The sequence below is a fragment of the Ammospiza caudacuta genome, chromosome 28 (assembly GCF_027887145.1).
Source record: "Ammospiza caudacuta isolate bAmmCau1 chromosome 28, bAmmCau1.pri, whole genome shotgun sequence".
NCBI lineage: Eukaryota > Metazoa > Chordata > Aves > Passeriformes > Passerellidae > Ammospiza > Ammospiza caudacuta.
This window is the reverse complement of record NC_080620.1, coordinates 2,101,329-2,121,318: the sequence shown is the minus strand read 5'-3', so window position 1 is coordinate 2,121,318 and position 19,990 is coordinate 2,101,329. Positions and strand designations below refer to the sequence as shown.

Sequence of the window (19,990 nt, the reverse complement as noted above, 5' to 3'; positions counted from 1 at the left end):
TGAGAACTGAAACTTGGAACCTAGAAAAAAAACGTGATGAACTTTGTTATCAACTGACACCATCTGTAAAGCTTTATTCTTTAACTTATTGCATTTTAGAATACATTAAGTCTCCTGGCAAATTTTGTGTTACTGTGGGGCTGAAATCCTTTGTTGTCAGTGGGTGAGGCACAGCCACTACAGCTGTGTTGTGTTTGCTGAAGGCAGGTACAGACAATGAAATTATTTATATGCCAGATCCGAAGTGTTGCTACAACTACAAAATGTACCAGCAGCAGAATTAAAACAAGTGATGTCTCCTTGCCAAGTTCTCTGATGTGATGATGGATCAGATTTTTTTTTTTTAATTTTGCAACTTTGCAGTTTAAAAATGGGGTGTAATTCCTTAGAGGAGGCAATTGGAATTACTGATTGGCAGTTTCAGTTTCTGGGGAAAGGAGATGAACTCCATAGCTGGGAGGGTGAGAGAAAACAAAGGCAAAAAGGGATAACACAGTATTGCAGCTCAGGCTTGGCTGCAGTATCAGAGTGTGGGGCACAGGGTTATTGACATTCACAGTTGGTCTGTCTGTCTCCTGTGGGTTCCTTGGATAATGGTGCAGAACTTGCTGTGCTGGGTCAGTTCAGAGAGGGAAGAGAGATCTGTCACTCACTGTTATTCCTTCAGGGAATGAGGTGTCATGATGGGAGGGAAAATAACACAGAGGGGAGTTCCATTGTGGGTGAGAGTGCCCTTCACTGAGATCCAGTGGGGTCATCCTGTGGGTAAGGGGGAACTCACCCACCCAGGACACCTCAGGGATGATGATGTCAAACTCAGAGCCAGCAAATGAGCCCTGAAACACCAGAGGAGCCCCTGGCACCTGCCAGCTCTGGAGGTGACAGTGCCCATGGCACCTGCTCAGTGCCAGCAGCAGTTACCAGGGTGAGCCCACCTTTCCTGCAGTGGGGCTGTGTGCTGCCAGAGCTTGCAAGTGTCCCAAATAATCAACAATGGCTGGCTTGATTAAAGCTCCAATCTAATCACATTAAACTCCAGGATCCATTGCTGCATCGCATTGCATTAGGAAAGTGCACAATTAAAAATTCAGCTGTACAGTAGCTGCTCATATATTAATAGCCTTGACTGCTATGTGATGTCAGTGAACTAAACCCTAGTGAGAGCAAAAAAGAGCAGTTTGACCTGGCTGTTGCAGCTTTTTCTACCTTTTCTACACTTTTTTTTCCTGCCCTCTTATTATTACTGTTATGGTATACGACATTACAAGTTTATGTCACAACCTTCTATTCTTCCTCCAGACCTCAAAAGTCCAGACAAACAGACAAACAATAATTTAGCAATAAACAGACAAACAGTCTTTCCCTGAGCTGGGTGAGGGCTGTTGGGTGGTGTTGTTGCAGTCATTCCAGCACAAAAATTCTGACTGGAATTTGTGCTTCTGTTTCAGTTCTGATCTCTCTGTCCTCGGGGATGCCCAACCACAGCGCCAGCATCCAGGTGGGACCCTGGGTTTGGGGCTTGTTCTGCTCTGCTGGGGGATCCCAAGGGCCAGGGAAAATGGGATTGTGTTCCTCTGCCAGCAGTTACAGCAGTAGCTCCCTGAAGTGCTCTTCTCTGTACAATCCTGCAGATTGAAGCATTCCCTATATAAATTTTCCTACTTCATTCACTCTAAAATGCAGAGTTTCAGAGTTTTCCCAACTCTTTATTCATATCCTGTTATCAATACAGTCATAGAGAGGTTCCTTGTGTTTGGAAATCTGTTAATGCAACAAAACCCTCTCACCTGGAGACCTCAGGTCTTGGTCAGAGACTTCCTTGTGTATTGAGTACACTTCACAAAGACTTACTTTAATTAAGAGCTGTAATAAACACAGTGTGCTCTTTTTTTCCAGCTTTGTGTGCAGAAGTTGAGGATATTGATAGAAGATTCTGACCAGAACTGTAAGTATGGTGCTTTCTTCATGGAGCTCTTGGCCTCCAAGCCCTGGGGAGATGCTGCAGCAGCCTCAGAGGGGTTGTAGTGCCTGGTGTGCTGTAAACAGTTGCTGAGGGGTTTAATTTGGAGATAATTTTTGATGGTGAGCACTTCTTTATAATAATATTTTTAAAAACAAATGACAGCAATTGTTACTGCTGTTTGTGGTCTTGTAAATCTAAACCAGTTCTTTCCATGCTCTGGGATTTCTTTTTTTATAGACTGGTTGCTTGGAAAGCAGTGCCAGCTATTTTCAGCAGAGTGAGCATAATAGTAAAATGCAAGAATGTTGACTTACTTTAGTGACTGCAAAGAATACTGGGAAATTTTTAACTTTAAGATTTCATGCTCAGCCCAAAACAGTGTTTCTATATTTGGAAAGAAGTTTTATTTTGTTTTTCACAGTGAAGTACCTGGGCCTGTTAGCTATGTCCAAAATCCTGAAAACGCACCCCAAGTCAGTCCAGTCTCACAAGGATCTCATTCTCCAATGTTTGGATGACAAAGATGAGTCCATCCGACTCAGAGCTTTAGATCTCCTCTATGGCATGGTATGTTCCTGCATTTATTTCCTCAGCAGCCCCACTGACCCTGTAGGAAGGTGATGTTTAAGGAAAACATGCAACTTTCTCTGCCCACTCCACAGCAAGACTTTTAATAACTTCTATATCTTTTCTGGCACTTAGGACAAGTATAATATCTGGCTCAGCATGAGGGCTTTAAAAACTCTGATTCAGACTGGATGGAGTTTCTCAGTTCAGGCCCTGTTAGAAATCACCCATTTTGAAATCAATTCCATTGGATGTTAATGACTCTTAAATTTGTTTCCTTTATAAGCAAAAATGTTTTAAACTTTATAATCTGGCAGTAGAAGAGTCACTTTCTCTTGGATTTCTGTATTGCTGATAGTAATTCTGATCCTCAGCTCTCCCACAGCAAGGTCTTCACAGAATTAGCTGGTTGGAAAAAGCCTTGGAGATCATCAAATCCACTTTATGACCTATTAGTGCCAGGCCATGGCACTAAATGACACATCCAGTCTTTTCTTAAACACCTTGTAACTTATGCTGGATCTTCTTTAACAAAAACACTGAACAATATGAGACAGATTGATTTTTGGATTGGGACCCACAGAGATGGTTCTGGTTTCATGTGAACATTATATGGGTCCAACAAAGAGCCAGCAGCTGTTTAACTGCAAGGACTTGGCTATGTAGGAAAGTGGTTGAACCCTTCACCACCTCTTTAACAGGTCTCCAAGAAGAACTTGATGGAGATTGTGAAGAAGCTGATGATTCACGTGGATAAAGCCGAAGGGACGACGTACCGCGATGAGCTGCTGACCAAAATCATTGACATCTGCAGCCAGTCCAATTACCAGTACATCACCAACTTTGAATGGTCAGTGCTGCCAGCTTGGAGCTCATCACAAAGGCAGTGCAGGGTTGTGTTGGGAAGGATGAAAGTTTGACAAGAAAGTCTCACAGATATGTGTGCTTAGCAGAAAGATTTTGAATGTGGAGTCTGATGAAGGAATAGAGTTGGAAGCAAGTTTTGATATAGAAGAAAAGAATTGCAGAGCCAGTCTTAGTGGATAACCAAGGAGGCAAAGGGTGTGTTAGTTAGAAGGGGTTTTTCTGACTTACAGCAAAGGGTAAACCCACCTCAAACAGGAAGATGTTTTTACCAAGCAGAAAGATAGCACAGGCAAACAAGTCAGCAAAGTTGCAAGTAGAAAAAAGGTCTCAGAATTTTCTACTGCAAGAAAACTGAAAAGCAACTTCTACCTTAAACTGTAATGCACTAACTTTTAGTGCTTGGAGAACAGTAACATGAATATGGTAATTACAGTAGTTATGAGAGGCTATAGATAATAGTTAAGGTATAGATTGGTTCTACTGTATGAAGATGCTCAGCAAAGAAAAGTCTATAATGCATTGTAACCAAAAGAAAAGTCTATAATGCATTGGTAACCAAAACCAAAGGGTCTCCAGGCCTGCCTGCAGCTGGAGCTGACAGCTGTAGGCACAAGCTCTGTCACCCACCACCCTGGACTGGTGGAACGTCTTGGATGGAATAAACTGCATTTTGGGGAGCTGCCTGGAGTCTCACATCCCTCGTTTAGGCTGCTACAGTGGCGCCCAATGTGGGGCACGATTAGGAAGAGCCTGAATGAGGGATGCAGGTCTGCTGGCCTGTCTGCAGCTGGAGCTGACAGCTGGAGGCACAGCTCTGTGACCCATGACCCTGGACTACTGTAACATCTTAGATACAATAAACTGCATTTTGAAGAGCCCCTGGAGTCCCACATCCCACATTTAGGCTCTGAAGTGGCGCCCAATGTGGGGCACCATTAGTAAGAGCCTGAATGAGGGATGTGGGTCTCCAGGCCTGCCTGCAGCTGGAGCTCACAACTGTAGGCACAGGCTCTGTTGCCCACCACCCTGGACTGCTCTAACCTCTTGGATGTAATAAACTGCATTTTGGAGAGCTGCCTGAGTCCCACATCCCCCATTTAGGCTCTTGCAGGGTTGTTCTCTGATGCCCACCTGTGAGATCTCAGCACCTCAGGATGGAGGTGCAGAGTGGCCGAGACCACCCTTGGGGGGCTCAGGAGTCCTAGAATGTTGCCAGAAGTGTCTGGTGGCAGAGCTTTAATCCTACACAGGAGACGACACCTGTATGAGGACTGGGAGGAATTCACTGAGTGAATGGTGAAGAGATAAGTTAATTAGAGTGTAAAACACAAGATTTGAGATTTTAGTACAGAGAGGTCTAAAGAAGTAAGATAGAGGAATTGGGGCGTGTCCTGTCCTTCTTCTTCTTGGCCTCCATCTTCTGTGGTGATGGTGGCACTTTGAAATTAGTTATTACTAGAAGTGCACCAGTTAATAAGAGTAGAAAGTATTGAGGAAAAATTATAAATATTGTACACGTAACTTCGAGTATAAAGATAAGTGACCGCCCGGGGGCTTGTAGAGTGTGCCCATGGCTGACATGCTGTGCAGACCTCTGTCGGGCTGAAAGAAAATCTTTTAGATAAACAATTAATAAACACCGAGACCGAGACAAGATCAGAAGTCTCTCCTCGTCCTTTGAAGCGCCAAGCTCTTCAAGGCCATCCCTGGGCCTTTCCAGGCCTAAACAACCTAAACAGCCGAGAAACCGAGCAAGTGGCATCCCTGAGCTATCACCAGTCATAAATCAGCAAAAAAGAGAAACATGAAAATCTACACCCACCCATCCCTTCCCCTTTCCCACAGGTACATAAGCATCCTGGTGGAGCTGACCCGGCTGGAGGGCACGAGGCACGGGCACCTGATCGCGGCGCAGATGCTGGACGTGGCCATCAGGGTGAAGGCCATCCGCAAGTTCGCGGTGTCGCAGATGGCCATGCTGCTGGACAACGCCCACCTCATCGCCAGCAACACCCAGAGGAACGGCATCTGCGAGGTGCTCTATGCTGCTGCCTGGATCTGCGGGGAGTTCTCTGAGTAAGTGCAGGCACGGCCTGGTGTGCTCTGAGGGGCAGCTGCTGGGCAAAGCTTTTGGTCACTGAAATGTTTTTATGAGAGGTTCAGAGTATGTGCCTTAATGCCACCAAAGTGGTTGTTTTTCGCTTGTTCCCTCACACTATTGACTCCTCAGCTCTTTCTAGCCAAGACATTTTTAACTAGCTGATCATTTTTCCTGTCTCTCCAGCCTTGCCCACTCATGCAGGAAGCCATAGTAGTGAATCATAGAATGCTGGAATATCCCGAGTCAAAAGGGACCCACAGGGATCATTGAGTTTAACCCCTGTCCCTGCACAGCCACCCCAACACCCCCACCCTGAGCAGCCCTGGGAGCTCCTGCAGCTCTGGCAGCCTTGGCACCATTCCCTGGGCAGCCTGGGCAGTGCCCAGCAGCCTCGGGGGGCAGAACCTTGCCCTGAGCTCCATGCCAAGGCCTGGCACAGCTGCAGCCCTTGCTGGGCTCCTGTCCCTGTGCCAGAGCAGAGCTCAGCCCCTGCCCCTGTGCCTGCCCTGGGGAGGAGCTGCAGCCCCCGAGGAGCCTCCCCTCAGTCTCCTGGGCTGCAGCTGAACGAGCCAAGTGCCCTCAGCTGCTCCTCAGCCCTTCCCCAGCTCCGTGTCCCTCCTCTGGGCACTCTCCAACAGCTTTGGACCCTTCTGGTATTGAAGGTGTAAGCTGTTAGATCTTAAGATGTTGAAGGAACTCCTTAATCATTAAGGTCTACTCCCATTTATATTATAGGGAACATGTGCACTCACTATGTTTGAATTAGTTCTTTCTCTCCTCCCTATTTTGCTTTTGTTAAAGGGTTTTTGCAGAGCCCCATCTTCCTGGGAATTAAAAGTTGTCATCTTTTTGCTCAAAATTTTTCAATGCCCACAGTACTACAATTTTCAGTGTTCTTGTACCAGTATGTTTTTTTAGCTTCTGCAGGTGTTTTTGTCTCTTGCTTGTGCAGATATAGCTGTTACCCAGCTTTTGTTCTGGTAGATTGGACGGGTGTGGTACTGGAATCTCCTCTTACCAGCTAATTTTGTGTCTCCTTCTAATTGCCACTCTGAACACTGGCTCCAGTTTAAGTTCACAGTGTAGGTGTGATATTGGGGGAATGCTGGTACAGCTCAGATCTTCACTTCCTTTAAAAAAAAAAAAAAGTTGTACAAAGAAAATTGCAGCTGAAGAAGTAAGAAAATATACTCTTTTTCCAGTGTTATCACATTTTTACTTAGAAACAACTTGGCTTTATTTACAACTTTTATTATTGTAATACTTTTTTGTGCATCTTCCATTTAGTTGTGAGCGGATAATTTTGAGTAAGAGCATGAGGTCTGTTGAAGTGCTGTGATCTGTTCTTTTTTGTATTAAGCACTGCCTGTTGGATTTTATTTTTGCTTGCCTTTCATCTGTGTATTCTGTCCTTACAGACACCTGGAGGAAGCAAACCAAACCCTGGAAGCAATGCTGAGGCCCAAAGTGACCACCCTGCCAGGCCACATCCAGGCTGTTTATGTGCAGAACATGGTGAAGCTCTATGCATCCATCCTGCAGCAGAAGGAGCAGGCTGGGGACAAGGAGGCAGCTCAGGAAATCACACAGCTGATGATCGAACGCCTGCCTCAGTTTGTGCAGAGTGCAGATCTGGAGGTTCAGGAGAGGGTAAGAGGATGAAATGACTTTGGGATTTATCATGGGAAGCCTTGGAGCAGGTCTCTGGTTCTCTGTGGCTGTGCACATTTTCTATCAGCTGTTATCAATGACAAAGGCCAGATCTTACTGGAGTTTGATGCCATCTCTGAAGGCTGCCAGCAAGATCTTCACTCAAAACAATTTAATTTTAAAATTATTCAGGCACTTAAGGGCACAACAAGATTCCAGCTAAAAGAGAAGCTTAATATGGACTTTTTACATTTGCTATAAACCTGCAGTTTATGCTGCTTCTCTTAAGTTCCTTAATGAAATAAAACACCTTCTGTTGACTTCAGTTGATTTGTTGGTTCAACTTGTTAAATATTACTCTGAAACCACTTCTTTATTTGTTTTTAGGCTTCTTGCATCTTGCAGCTAATAAAATACATTCAGAAGCTACAAGCAAAAGAAGTTCCTGTAGCTGAGGAAGTGATAGCCCTGTTTGCTGGTGAGCTGAACCCTGTGGCTCCTAAAGCACAGAAGAAAGTCCCCGTTCCAGAGGGGTAAAGTTCCTTCTCTCTCCCAAACCTTTATTTAAACTTTGAATAATAAAGCAAAGTATGTGACGAGACAATGAAATATTCAGTGTACTGAGTCAAGCTGTTTGTTTGCTGCAATTCTTCCCAGCCTGGACCTTGATGCCTGGATCAATGAGCCTCCATCAGACAGCGAGTCTGAAGATGAAAAGCCCAAAACAATATTTCATGAGGAGGAACAAAGGCATTCCAGACACAGACAGCCAGAAATAGATGAAGAGGAACTGGCCAGAGTGAGTGAATGTTAAAATGCCTTTCCCTACATAATTTCAGTAGTAATCTAAGTGGTGCTGGAGCAGTGGGGGCTGCTGTGGATTCTCCATGTAGCCAGGGAGCCCTGATGCTCTCCACAGCTCAGGAAAGCTGATCTCTGATGTAAGCTGATGTTTATTGGCCTGAGCAGCTTGTGTGAATGACTGAAACATGACTGTGCTCAGCAGTGATCCCACCTTTCCTGCCTCTGACCTCTTTGCTTTCACAGAGAGAGCTTGTAGTTATATGAATCTTCACTTCTTCCTCTCCTTGCAGAAATGAAAGCAGCAACATTCCAATTGCCATCAAAAATTAATGTCTGGGAAGGTTTTATCTCTAGTCTATAATTAAAAAGCCAAGAATGGTGTTCTAAGGAATATTAGTCATAGTATCATATACAATGGCTTGGGACAGGAGGGATCTTAAATCTCATCCCATCCCACCCCCTGCCCAGGGCAGGGACACCTTCCACCATCCCAGGCTGCTCCAAGCCCTTTCCAGCCTGGCCTTGAACTCTTCCAGGGCTGGGAATTGTTAATGGTGCCTGCAGTTCTATCCTAGCATGTCAGGTAACTCAGAACTGCTTTATCACACACAAGCTGTTCTGCTCTTGTCTTTTCACAGTAGTTATGTATTGTTCCAAAACTGCAGGAAGCCTTTGTTTTGCACTTTAGTGTCTTTTATCTCTTTGCTTACAAACAAACATTGTAACTGCAAATCCTCTTTTGCTTTTAGCGTCGAGAAGCCCGGAAACAAGAACAGGCCAACAACCCATTTTATATTAAAAGCTCTCCTTCCCCTCAGAAGGTGAGTCTGAATTGCAATATCTCACTGGACTCTGCTGTCATTGGGAAGGATCCCTGAATATCAGAGCTGCAGCCTCCTCTGGCACATTCTGATATTTCCCCTGCAGTTCTGACTACTTTATAATGCACGGACTGGAGTGGCTGCCTACAACTGTTTTTATAACTCCTGTTTGTGCTGAGAATCTCCTGAGTGACCTGGTACCCCCAGGGCAGCCTGTGAGAGTCTGTGCAGTTTGTCCCAGCCCTGGGTCATGGCAGTGCTCACATCCCCAGGCACCTCACTCAGAGCCCTGCAGAGGGTGACCCTGGAACTCACACTTTATTTTGTAGATCAGGAAGTTGTTGTGTTCTCTGAACACCTTTTCAGGGAAAGAACTTCCTTTATTCCCTCTATAACTCTATATCTGAAGGACTGGCCCATATTGCTCAACTCCAATCTCCAAATTTATCTTCTCAAGTGGCAAGGGCTCCTGGGCTCCTTTTTGGTCTGTTTTATTGCTAACAAACAGTATTGCTGATATTGTTTATTAGCAATAAAACAAACCAAAAATTCTTCTGAGAGCTGCAGTAATTCTTCATTCTGGGAGCTGCAGTAATTCTTCAGGGCAGTAGTGGGGTTAACAAACTAGCTAAGAGTAGGGTCCTTTATAATAGTTATCAACTGGCTTTAAAACACCCTCTGCTACCACACAGAATTATTAACAAGCTGTTCCATTCCTATCTTTTAAAATGTTCACTTAAGGGATTGAGCTGCTTGATGTTTTGTAATATTTCTATTTACAGAAATTTGTGCTGGCAGTGCTCAGAAAGTAACAAATCTTTCTTTTCCCAGCGATACCAAGACACTCCAGGGGTGGAACACATTCCTGTGGTCCAGATTGACCTTTCTGTCCCATTAAAAGTTCCAGGTAAGCACAGCTAATCTTTTACAATTAATTAAAGAAATTCAGTTTAACAAAAGTTATAGTTCTTTCTTGGGTCTTCCACATGAGGTTCTGAAGGGCAAGGAACACACTTCCATTAGAGTCTTAAATATATCTCCTTAATTTACATTTGAAAATAGTACTTTGCAGTCTGAGTTCCTTTCAAGATAATATTAGAAGTAGTTCTGTGATTAGGAATGTCATGCAGCCAGGTCTGTAACATGTAGAGGAACCACTGTTCTGGTGGGAGCAGTCACCTTGAAAATATCTTGGAGGTCTGATGGAGGAGACATGAAATAGAATCTAATGGTAGAGATACTGTTTGAATATCTTGTTTCAGTTATCAAAAGTGGTTGTGTATCTTAGTGGTTGGATACAGCACAGAAAAGCTGTTGATAAAGTTCTTTACATTACAAGTACAGCAGCAATGTCACCAATTCTCCTTAAAATCTCAATGTTTGGGTGCTCCTTGTAATGCAATAACGCAGCCAAAAATGAGAGAGCAGGGTTGAGCTCTGTCCTGTTTCTGGAGAGATGCAGTGCACAGCAAAGCTGGTGCTTGGGGGGCTGTGTGAGGTGGTGTGGAAGCACAGAGATGTGGATCCAGCTGGTTAAGCTGGAAGCAGCAGCAGGGCACACTCCTGTTGTGGTGTGTCAGTGCTCAGTCCATGTGCTCTGTACCTGAAAGCAGCTTGGCTTCCCCCAGGAATGCCCATGTCAGACCAGTATGTGAAACTGGAAGAAGAGAGAAGGCATAAACAGAAACTGGAGAAAGACAAGAAAAAGAAAAAGCAGAAAAAGGAGAAGAGAGGGAAACACCATCGGCACAACTCCCTGCACACAGAGAGTGAGGAGGACATTGCTCCAGCTCACCACGTCGACATCATCACAGAGGAGATGCCAGAGGTCAGCTCCTGTGCTTGGGCTCTGGGATTTATCTGTGTGCAGCTCTTGAGAGGTTGTTGCCCCCACAGCTGCAACCAGTCTGTGATGTGGCAGTTCCACAGCTGTTTCAGAAGTGACTGAGATGATCCCAGGCTGTTCTTTGCAGGGGAAGAAATTACTGTCTGTTTTTTTTTTTGACAAAAATTGCCACTGAAGCTATTAAAAAAGTCAAAGCCAACCAAATAATGTTCATCCCTGCTCTAAAAGTAACACTGCCCAAATAGCATTTATTATGCTCTGCTGCTTCACTTTGACAGTAACTTGCTGTCTAGTCAGCAGCTTTGCAGCTGATGATAATTAATTGCAGATGCTAATGATGTCATCTGTATTTGTTTCTAAAATTTCCTTTAATCAAAACCGAGCAGCAGCAATTCAAGTCCTGCTGTTTATGAAGAAGGGGTTTCTGTTCCAAATTAATCTTGAAACTGGCTGCTGCACTGAAGTGCATTGTTCCCATAACTTACTGAGCCTGACTGTAGCTGGCCTCTGCAGGGTTCACAGGCTCAAAAAAAATTTAATTTGGGTGGTGTTAAACTTGAGTTTGAAAATTGCAGTAGTTTGCTGCCTCAGTGGGTGTCTCTTTACTCTCCTGCAGAATGCTTTGCCCAGTGATGAAGATGACAAAGATCCCAATGATCCCTACAAAGCACTTGACATAGACCTGGATAAGTAAGTGCAGTTTGTGTGTGAGTTCACTGAGGGAGTGCCTGAGGGCAGGGCTGGGGCTGAGCAGGCAAAGCACAAAAGGCTGAAGGCTCTCCCCATGGCTTTGAGACCACAGGTGCTCATCCAGCTTTGGCTCCCACTGCAGCCTGGATGATAAAATCTCAACTCCTGAGTATGAGAGGTTTGGGAGGGGCTGGGGAAGTCACTAAATGTAGTGTGATGTGACTGAAGGAGTCTGGAAGCACAGACAGTGTCACTGGATCAGGTGGGGGTTACTCTGAGGGTTGGGTGTCCCACTGTCTCTCTGCTGTCACCTGTGTTGGCACTGAGTGTGAGCTGTGTCCATCTGTCCCCCTCAGAAGCTCTGTGTCCATGGCAAGCCTGTGTTGTGTCACTGACCAGAAACACCCAGGCTGTCCCACCCCACTGCCCTGTGGCCCTGCAGTGTGTCCCACTGTTGTGAAGTTGTCTGCTGTGACTGAGCTGTGTGTCACCCCTGTGCCCAGCTCTGGGGCTGTGCCAGTGCCAGCACTGAGCCCCTGCACCCTCATGCCCATGAGCCCTGGGCTGTGCAGTGTTGCACAGGGAGATTGGGTTGGAATTTTTTTCAAAATCACCATGCTAAAAATAATTGCTGATTTATGGTCCAGGGATGCCTCCTGTAAATTTTTGAAGACTGTGCAGGCCCATGTGGGTGCGTGTGGGATCTCTCTCTTCCTCTGATACTTGAGTCTGTGCCTTTCTTTGCAGTGCCAAATTTATAGGGCTTTGGCCTCTCAGTACCTTGTGAAAAATGAATAAAACACTTTCTGAGGAACTCCTTTTTTGGAAGGCCAAAGTCTGCAGTGACAAATATATAAAAGGAAATGAATTTCTGCCTGTAGCCCCTGTATTTGCATGGTGATTCTCAGCAGCACTGGGCACACCCAGCAGAGCAGGTTCTGGGGGCTGTGCTCAGGAGGCATCCAGGGTTGCTGGATTGTTCCATCCATTCCCTCCCTGTGCCATGAGTGCTGTGCTCTCCTGTCATGGTTTCTCATGTCTGTGTCCTCTCTCTTTCTTTCTGTGCTTGCACTGCTCTGTCTGTCACGCTCACATGCAGTCTGGTTTCAGGGAAGCCTCCCAGGTAAGAATATCTCCTGAGTGTTGACCTTTGTCAGGTTGGTTGATTTTGGACAGGGCAAGTCCTTGAAGGGTGGTGGAACTGTTAACTCAGAGACTCTGACATTTGTGAGTCTGTTTTGTCACTGGCTTTCAGCACCATTGCTGTTCCTGTACAGATATATATGAAATAGTAAAAGATGAGGCCTGTTTGTTGTTCAATCTTCCCTGAAAGTGAAAAATTAATTGGTTCTGGTTCTTAATGCAATATAAGCAAAAAAAAATGAGGCAGTTAAGGCCATTAGAAATCTTCCTGAAGTAATGTTTGGTGTGCCAGTGTGAAAATTAACATTAAATAAAAGCTATAAATAGAAAAATATGCAGTTGGTGAATTTCTTGCTGGCTTCTGGAAATGTTTGACAAGAATGAGAGAAATTTTTGTGGTGTTTTTTTTTCCCTAAGTAATGGATTTAGGATACAGTGTAAATATCACCTGCTGTTGGTGCTTTTTGCAAACAGGTGTTTGAAGTTACATTTACCTTACAAAATGTGATAGTGGAGTAGAAATTCCTAGTGCAAACTTCCAAAATAAAAATTACTTAGAATAATTCCCAATTAGGCTGATCTGTTCATCAAGAACAACAAACCCCACACCCTTCAAGGGCTGCTGGAGCCATGCTGACATTCCACTGCTGAAATTTCCACTCTGCTGGAAATGCTGTTCCACATCCTTGCTTTTCCCTGGAGAGGGATTCCATGGAAACACAGTGGAACATGGAGCTGTTCCCCTGGGGGTGTTCCTCAGCCTCTACTGGCACCTCTAAGGGTTAAACAGCAAAACCTTGGCTCTCAGTCACCTTCCAATTGTTTCCTCTGACTCCTAACCCACAAGGGCAATGTCTGCAGTGCATAAGTAAACTCCAGGTATGGAAATATGCACTGATTTTAGGCTTGGGGGCCCAGCTCCTAAGAACAAAGCAGAGCTTGTCTTGGCCAGGTTATGTGGCTGAGGGAGCTGTGTGCAGCAGGTAATGGGCTCTTTCTTTTCAAGACCTTTAGCAGACAGTGAGAAGCTGCCAGTGCAGAGACACAGGAATGTGGAGACCCTGAAGTCACCAGACTCAGAAGTTCCCCTAGTAGAGAAGAAGAGTAAGAAACCCAAAAAGAAGGAAAAGAAACATAAAGATAAAGAGAGAGATAAAGGAAAGAAGAAAGAGAAAGAGAAAAAGGTGGTAGAGGAGGAGGAGGAAGAAGTAAAAAAGGTAATTCTCCAAGATTTGCATTATTTTAGCTCCTGCTGTTATTTATTGCTGAGTTCATTTTGTTGCTTAGGAACAGTTGCATTTAACAGTTCAAACAGCTCAATGCATTCACCCTCTATTTCCTTCAATTTTTACTACTATAGCAGCAGGTATTTAAAGATTTCTGTTAATAAAAATAACACTTACTGAGCCTCCTTAACTAGCAGAATTCAGCTTACTGCAGCCTACACAGCAGATCTGCCAGAGCTCACGTGGAGCTGAGTTTGCTGATATTTTGTCTGTTCTCCAAGTGGGGAACTCCTTAGCAAAATATCTGGAACTGGTTTTGTGTCATTTGTGGTGCATCCTGACTCCCATGTGCTCCAGAACCTTTCAGTTATAAACCCTGCCCATGGCTGCCAGTTGCTGTCAGGATTTGAAGCATCCTCCTGTTAATCCCCTGCAGAGCTGCTCATTCCCCCTGCCCTGCAGCCCTTGGAATGCCAGGGGTGCCCTGCCCTGCTGTTGGGGTGCTGGGCAGGTCAGCTGGGCCTGCCTTTGCAAGTGCTCAAAAACTGAAGTGAAACTTCTTGGTGTGTTTGGTCCTGAATGTGTCACAGCATCTGAGCATGAGGAGCACTCTGCAGTGCTGCATTTCCATGGGAACTTCAAATTTTAATTTAATTGTTATAGACTCACAGAATCCCAGATTGGTTTGGGTTCAAAGGAACCTTAAAGCCCATCCAGTGCCACCCCTGCCATGGCAGGGACACCTCCCACTGTCCCAGGCTGCTCCCAGCCCTGCCCAGCCTGGCCTTGGGCACTGCCAGGGATCCAGGGGCAGCCACAGCTGCTCTGGGCACCCTGTGCCAGGGCCTGCCCACCCTGCCAGGGAACAATTCCTGATTCCCAATCTCCCACCCAGCCCTGCCCTGTGGCAGTGGGAGCCATTCCCTGTGTGCTGTCCCTGCAGGCCTTGTCCCCAGTCCCTCTGCAGCTCTCCTGGAGCCCCTTCAGGCCCCAAAAGGGGCTCTGAGGTGTCCCTGGAGCCTTCTCCTGTCCAGGTGAGCACCCCCAGCTCTCCCAGCCCTTCCTCATAAGGCAGATGTTCCATCCTTGTGATCTTTTTGTTTTGGTTTTCTTTTGTTGCTGTTGTCGGATTTTTAATATGATTTTTAAGAAATATCTAAAAACAATGATAATGGTTTTTTTTTCTTCTGAAATTAAGGGGGAAGACTTGGATTTCTGGCTTTCTACTGCTCCACCAGCTGCTCCCACACCCCAGCCACAGGTAGGAATGTTCCCCCATCAGAAGAAACTTCTGTGGTTATTCCTTGCCTTGAGCTGTGCAGGAGTGCTGTGTCATGCTGCAGCACTGAGGGGAACATCAGCTCCATCTCCTCACCTTCCTGCTGGGAAGCAGAGATACTGTCTGCCCAGTTCACAGGAGCTGAAATGGGAGACTTGAGGCTCATTCTGTGCAGATCAAGGAATAGAAATAGAAATACAGATGCAGCTCCAGCCTTGGTTGATTCTGTTATTGATGAGTGTAATGTTATACAGTTGTATGGTTTTATTTCTCAGTATGAGGTAGACTCTGGCAATATTAATAGACATGAGAGACAGAGTGTGAAAGAAAAATTGTCATGAATTTTGATGGGAAATTTTAGAGGAAGAGACCAAGATAGAAGGGGATGGATTCCTTGGAGGAAATCCTCTGAATCATGTCCTCAGGTGATCATATTTGCTGGGTTTCAGAGGCATAAAATGAAAGCCTTGATACCATGTTAGCCTAATGTCATTTCTGAAATAACACTTGTGAGGAGTTGTCACTGTTGAGTCTCTTTTGCTGTGGGATTGGGTTGTTCCAGCTGCTTTCCACGAGTGTCAGAATCCTTGTGCTCCTCTCCTCAGAGCGAGCCTGCAGTGGGCACTGCTGTGGTGGCTGAACCCCAAGTGGTAAAAAAGGAAGAAAGGGAAGAACAAGATGAGGAGGAGGAGGATGAAGGAAAGGTAAGTGGTTCAAGTTAAGAGGCAATTGCCTCAAGTTACACCAGGGGAGGCTTAAATTAGGTATTAGAAAAGATTTTGTTGTTATTGTTTTTTAATGGAAAGGATTGTCAGGCACTGGGACAGGCTGCCCAGTGCAGTGGTGGAGTCACTGTCCCTGGAAATGTTCAGAAAACCTGTGGATGTGGTGGCACTGGGCTGATGGCTGGACCTGATGATCTTAAAGATCTTTTTCAACCTTCACAATTCTCTGGTTCTATGAAGTTGCTGTCACCTTTCAGCCATATTCTCCTGCTGTCTCAAACTCCTTAAAAAGCAGCACAGAGGATTTACCACCAGCATTAGTTCAGTGCAGTGACTGCCTGCAAATGTTACATCCTTGGGGACCTGTGACCACCTCATGTCCCTGAGCCAAGGGACAGGTCCCAGTTAAGGTTTCCAAACACTTGGAGAGGTTCTGCCCTGTGCTGTTCCCAGGTTACTTTGGGATAGGGTGTGGGGAGCAGGGTTTACTGGGACTCCACATGGAGTTACTTCTGGGATTTAAGGAATGGTAGCTCTGTTTTGGGTTCTGCTGTAAAAGGAAACTCTGCACAGTGCAGGAAATGCAGAGAGTGAGAGTCTAGAGATGGAAGTGTGGTGGAGGAGTCATTGCTAGAAATCAAGGGTTTCTTTAAGGGTTCTTGTAGTTTCTTGTTCTTCTTGGTAGAAATCCTCCAAGCATAAGAAGAAAAAGCACAAGAAAGAGAAAGAAGAGAAATCAAAGGATAAAAAGAAATCCAAGAAGAAGAGTCATCACAGCGAGGAGGAGCCCCCGGAGTCGGTGCAGAACGGGACACTAGAGGATGAGCCACTACCAGTGAGTAGCTGTGCCCAGGCCTGGGGACAGGGAGAGCTCAGCTGTTTGGGAGGGAGGGCAGTGACAGCTCTTCCCAGAGTCAGCAGTTCTGGTGTCACTGTGAGCTCTCTCTTGTTTTGCAGCCCATGTCCAGTTATCGCCTTCTCGCTGAAAACCCCTACATTAAAATGGTGAGTGTGGGCTGTTCTGTGTGCTCTGAGAGAGGGGTGTCCTGGGGATGGGGAGTGACTTTATGTAGCCATCGCACAACTGAAGGATGTTTCAGTCCCAAGCTCTATTTCCTTTCCTTTGGGTGGCTCACTTTAATTTCTAAGTTGATATTTTCCCAATCCCAGTGTGCTTCCATAATCTTCTAGCCATATCAAATTACCTCCCTTTTGAACCTGGTTTTATCCCTGGGTAAAATGGGGATAAATGTGTTCTGTGTTCTGTTTCTTGAAGTTTGACTCTTTTCCTGTGATATTTTTCCCTTCATTTGCAGACCTATGATATCCAAGGAAACCTCCAGCATGACAGCCAAGTTACAGTGTCTGTTATCTTTGAGAACAAAAGCACTAGCTTCCTTAAGAGCATGGAACTGAATGTCCTGGACTCTCTCAACACTAAAATGCTCCGACCAGAAGGATCATCAGTACACGATGGGATCCCTGTGCCCTTCCAGCTCCCCCCTGGTATGCACAGCTTTGCACAGGGCTCTTGGAGTGTGGCTGGCCCTGCACTGCCCTCCTGTGGAAAGAGCTGCTTGAACTTCTTGCTGTTTTCCAGAAAAAAACATCTCTGCCTGGCTGTTGCTGGGCTTTCCCACAGTTCCCTGGAGAGGATAAGCCTTCTCCCAGTGTGGCTCTAATGCAGGTGGTTCTGCACAGCAAGAGCAAAGCTAGGGCTGGGAGTCCAAATGTCTGAGTTCCTTTTCCAGGTGCCTGCAGGCTGGCACACCTTTGACTACAGGAATGCAAAATTCATGATGTGTTTGCTATGAGATTTAAAATAAAACAAGATAGGAGGTTTGTGAAGCATTAGAATCCACTCTGGATTTATTCTGGAGCTCTTGTCCCAGTGTTTGAATGGCAGAGGCCTTTTGCAGTGAAGGTTTGTGATAAGGATGTGCAAGGAGGGCAGCTGAAGTATTAAGCACAGAAATGAATTATATTTGTTTTGTACAGAGCACAGTAGTACAGTCAAATCCATGAACTTCCCTGAATTTCCCTTCCTTCACCAAGGACTTAATTTGAATCCTGGAACAGCTCACAGAGGGCTGAAGTGGCCTCAGGGAGCTTTTCAATCCCCCATGGAAAGCAGTGGGGTATTTGATTAGTTTTAAATCTCTATGTGGCAGTTCTTGACAGAGACTTGTATATTAAAAGCAAAACATAGAAACATTAGAATTCAAATTAGCTCTGAAAGCTACTCTGAAATGTTTATGATATAATTCGAGTTATGCAAATAGTTTAAATCTGTGATACTGTGACACTTTGCCCAGGCACTTGCTCAATAACCTCCATCAAATGCCAGCTGCCATTGCTGCCACTGAGAGACCCAAGTGCTGTAACATTGTTGACTCATCACAGCAGTTGTAGAACTATTCCAACTCAGAGAATTTCAGATTTGGTTCAAAAATAGTCTGCACATCAGTCAGTTTATTGTAACCATTATTTAGATCTGGAAACCATGTTCTGACCTGATTTTTCCCTCTCCTCTCTTCACACTAGGAATCTCTAATGAAGCCCAGTTTGTGTTTACACTTCAGAGTATTGTTATGGCTCAGAAGTTAAAAGGAACACTGTCCTTTATAGTCAAAGTAAGTGCAGCTCTCAACTGCCTCTGCTTCCTTGGGAACTGCGTCAGGGAGCCGGGCTCGGGTGGGAAGCTCTGCTCTGGAGCTTTTTTTAGGCATCATTTCATCCCTGCTGCAGCAGCCCATTCTGTGAGGAACATTTTCACATCGTGTGCAAAGAGTGCCCCCAGCCCTGCGTCAGCACGTCCTGGATTGTCACTGCTGTCAGCGTGTGAGCAAGGCAGCCTGGAACATGTGCCACATTGTCAGCTAGGAAATCACACTGATCTGCTGGGGAGGGGACAGAGGGGACCAGGCTCTGCTCCTTCTCATCTCAGTTGGACACTGCAGCCTGCTACAAGGCTGCAAAACTAAAATGAGAGTTAGGTGCAGTCATTAAGAGTGGAAACCCAGACCAAGAGTGAGGTCAGAGGAAGGCATTGTTTAATAGGTACTGACTGGATAAGACTGTGTTGGTCTCTGATGTTATTTCAGTACAGTTATTAATGAAAGAGATGCTCAGAGGAAATGAACGGAGACAGTTGTGGCTACTCCTGAGTCAGCCATTATCTCTATTTTAAGAGTTTCTTAAAAATAGCATGCTAGTCCTATTTTAGTACCTAAGAATCTGGGAACTATTAATTTCTTATTTTGCTCAGGAAATAATGAACTGTAAAACCACATCTCCAAGTGTTAGTTTAAACTCAGTCTGCTCAGTTCATTTCAGCAGAGTACAGGCAGAACTGCAGCCCAGAGTGTCCCTTACCTGTTGTGGGTGCAATTATCAACCCAGCTGGCCAAATCTTTGAGTGGGCTGATCTTGTGGTGGGATCACACTGATCCTTCAGGGGGAACTCAGCCCTCAGCTCCTCACTGGTGTCTCTGTGGTGGGTGGTTCCCACTCACCTGCTCTCCTTTGCTCTGTTGCAGGATGATGAAGGTTCAACCCATGAAAAACTAGATTTCAAATTGCACTTCAGTTGTGCTTCATACTTGATCACGACGCCTTGCTACAGGTGAGTGCCCCTGGCAGGCTGAGCCCTGCTGCTCCTGAGGGCTTGGGCAGTGTCTCTGTAAGGGGAGGCTGCTCAGAAGTATCCACTGACTGATTTCAAGTGGCTCTGCAGGGGGAGCTCTGTGCCCTGCAGGCTGGCAGAGGCAGCTCTGGCAGCAAGAGGGCACAAGTTGCTCCATTGGGCTCTGGAGTGTGGTTTCTGAATTTGTTGTAAACCTATTTTCCTCAAGCTTGGTAGCACTTAAGCTTCTGTATCCTGGCATGGGGCTGATGGGACAGATTTCACTTGCATTTCTAATAAAACATTTACTTTCCTTCCTGCTCTGCAGTGATGCTTTTGCCAAGCTCCTAGAGTCTGGAGATCTGCACATGAGTTCTATTAAAGTAGATGGAATTAGCATTTCTTTCCAACATCTACTGGCAAAGATCTGTTTTCATCATCATTTTTCAGGTGAGTCTGCCTTGATGCAGAACCTTCTGCAGAATTCCGTATTCTAAAATCTCTGCTGTGCTTAGTGGGCATAACACTCCATGGGCTCAGCAACCACAGGAGCAGGTGATGTCCAGATTAAATACATTTGGGAGAGTTTTCTCCAGTTTTGCAACACTTAAAGCATGCAGTGTTCTTCAAAATGAATTCTCCTTGTGTCCCTGTGGAATTCCTGCAGCCCAGTGAGGCATGTG

General features: G+C 45.5%; 1 protein-coding gene across 1 annotated transcript in view; it reads left to right on the top strand.

The window, feature by feature from the left end:
- AP3D1 (adaptor related protein complex 3 subunit delta 1) overlaps positions 1-19,990 on the top strand; it is a 44,827-nt gene that overhangs the window by 21,819 nt on the left and 3,018 nt on the right. The window contains exons 10-30 of the mRNA XM_058821278.1: positions 1,449-1,498; positions 1,897-1,945; positions 2,385-2,530; positions 3,232-3,380; positions 5,243-5,473; positions 6,917-7,148; positions 7,536-7,681; positions 7,806-7,947; positions 8,702-8,773; positions 9,605-9,680; positions 10,402-10,601; positions 11,236-11,309; positions 13,459-13,669; positions 14,877-14,939; positions 15,563-15,661; positions 16,368-16,517; positions 16,640-16,687; positions 16,999-17,188; positions 18,227-18,315; positions 19,222-19,307; positions 19,636-19,757. Of these exons, the coding sequence (XP_058677261.1) occupies positions 1,449-1,498; positions 1,897-1,945; positions 2,385-2,530; positions 3,232-3,380; positions 5,243-5,473; positions 6,917-7,148; positions 7,536-7,681; positions 7,806-7,947; positions 8,702-8,773; positions 9,605-9,680; positions 10,402-10,601; positions 11,236-11,309; positions 13,459-13,669; positions 14,877-14,939; positions 15,563-15,661; positions 16,368-16,517; positions 16,640-16,687; positions 16,999-17,188; positions 18,227-18,315; positions 19,222-19,307; positions 19,636-19,757 (2,625 nt within the window). The remainder of the gene's footprint in view (positions 1-1,448; positions 1,499-1,896; positions 1,946-2,384; positions 2,531-3,231; positions 3,381-5,242; positions 5,474-6,916; positions 7,149-7,535; positions 7,682-7,805; positions 7,948-8,701; positions 8,774-9,604; positions 9,681-10,401; positions 10,602-11,235; positions 11,310-13,458; positions 13,670-14,876; positions 14,940-15,562; positions 15,662-16,367; positions 16,518-16,639; positions 16,688-16,998; positions 17,189-18,226; positions 18,316-19,221; positions 19,308-19,635; positions 19,758-19,990) is intronic.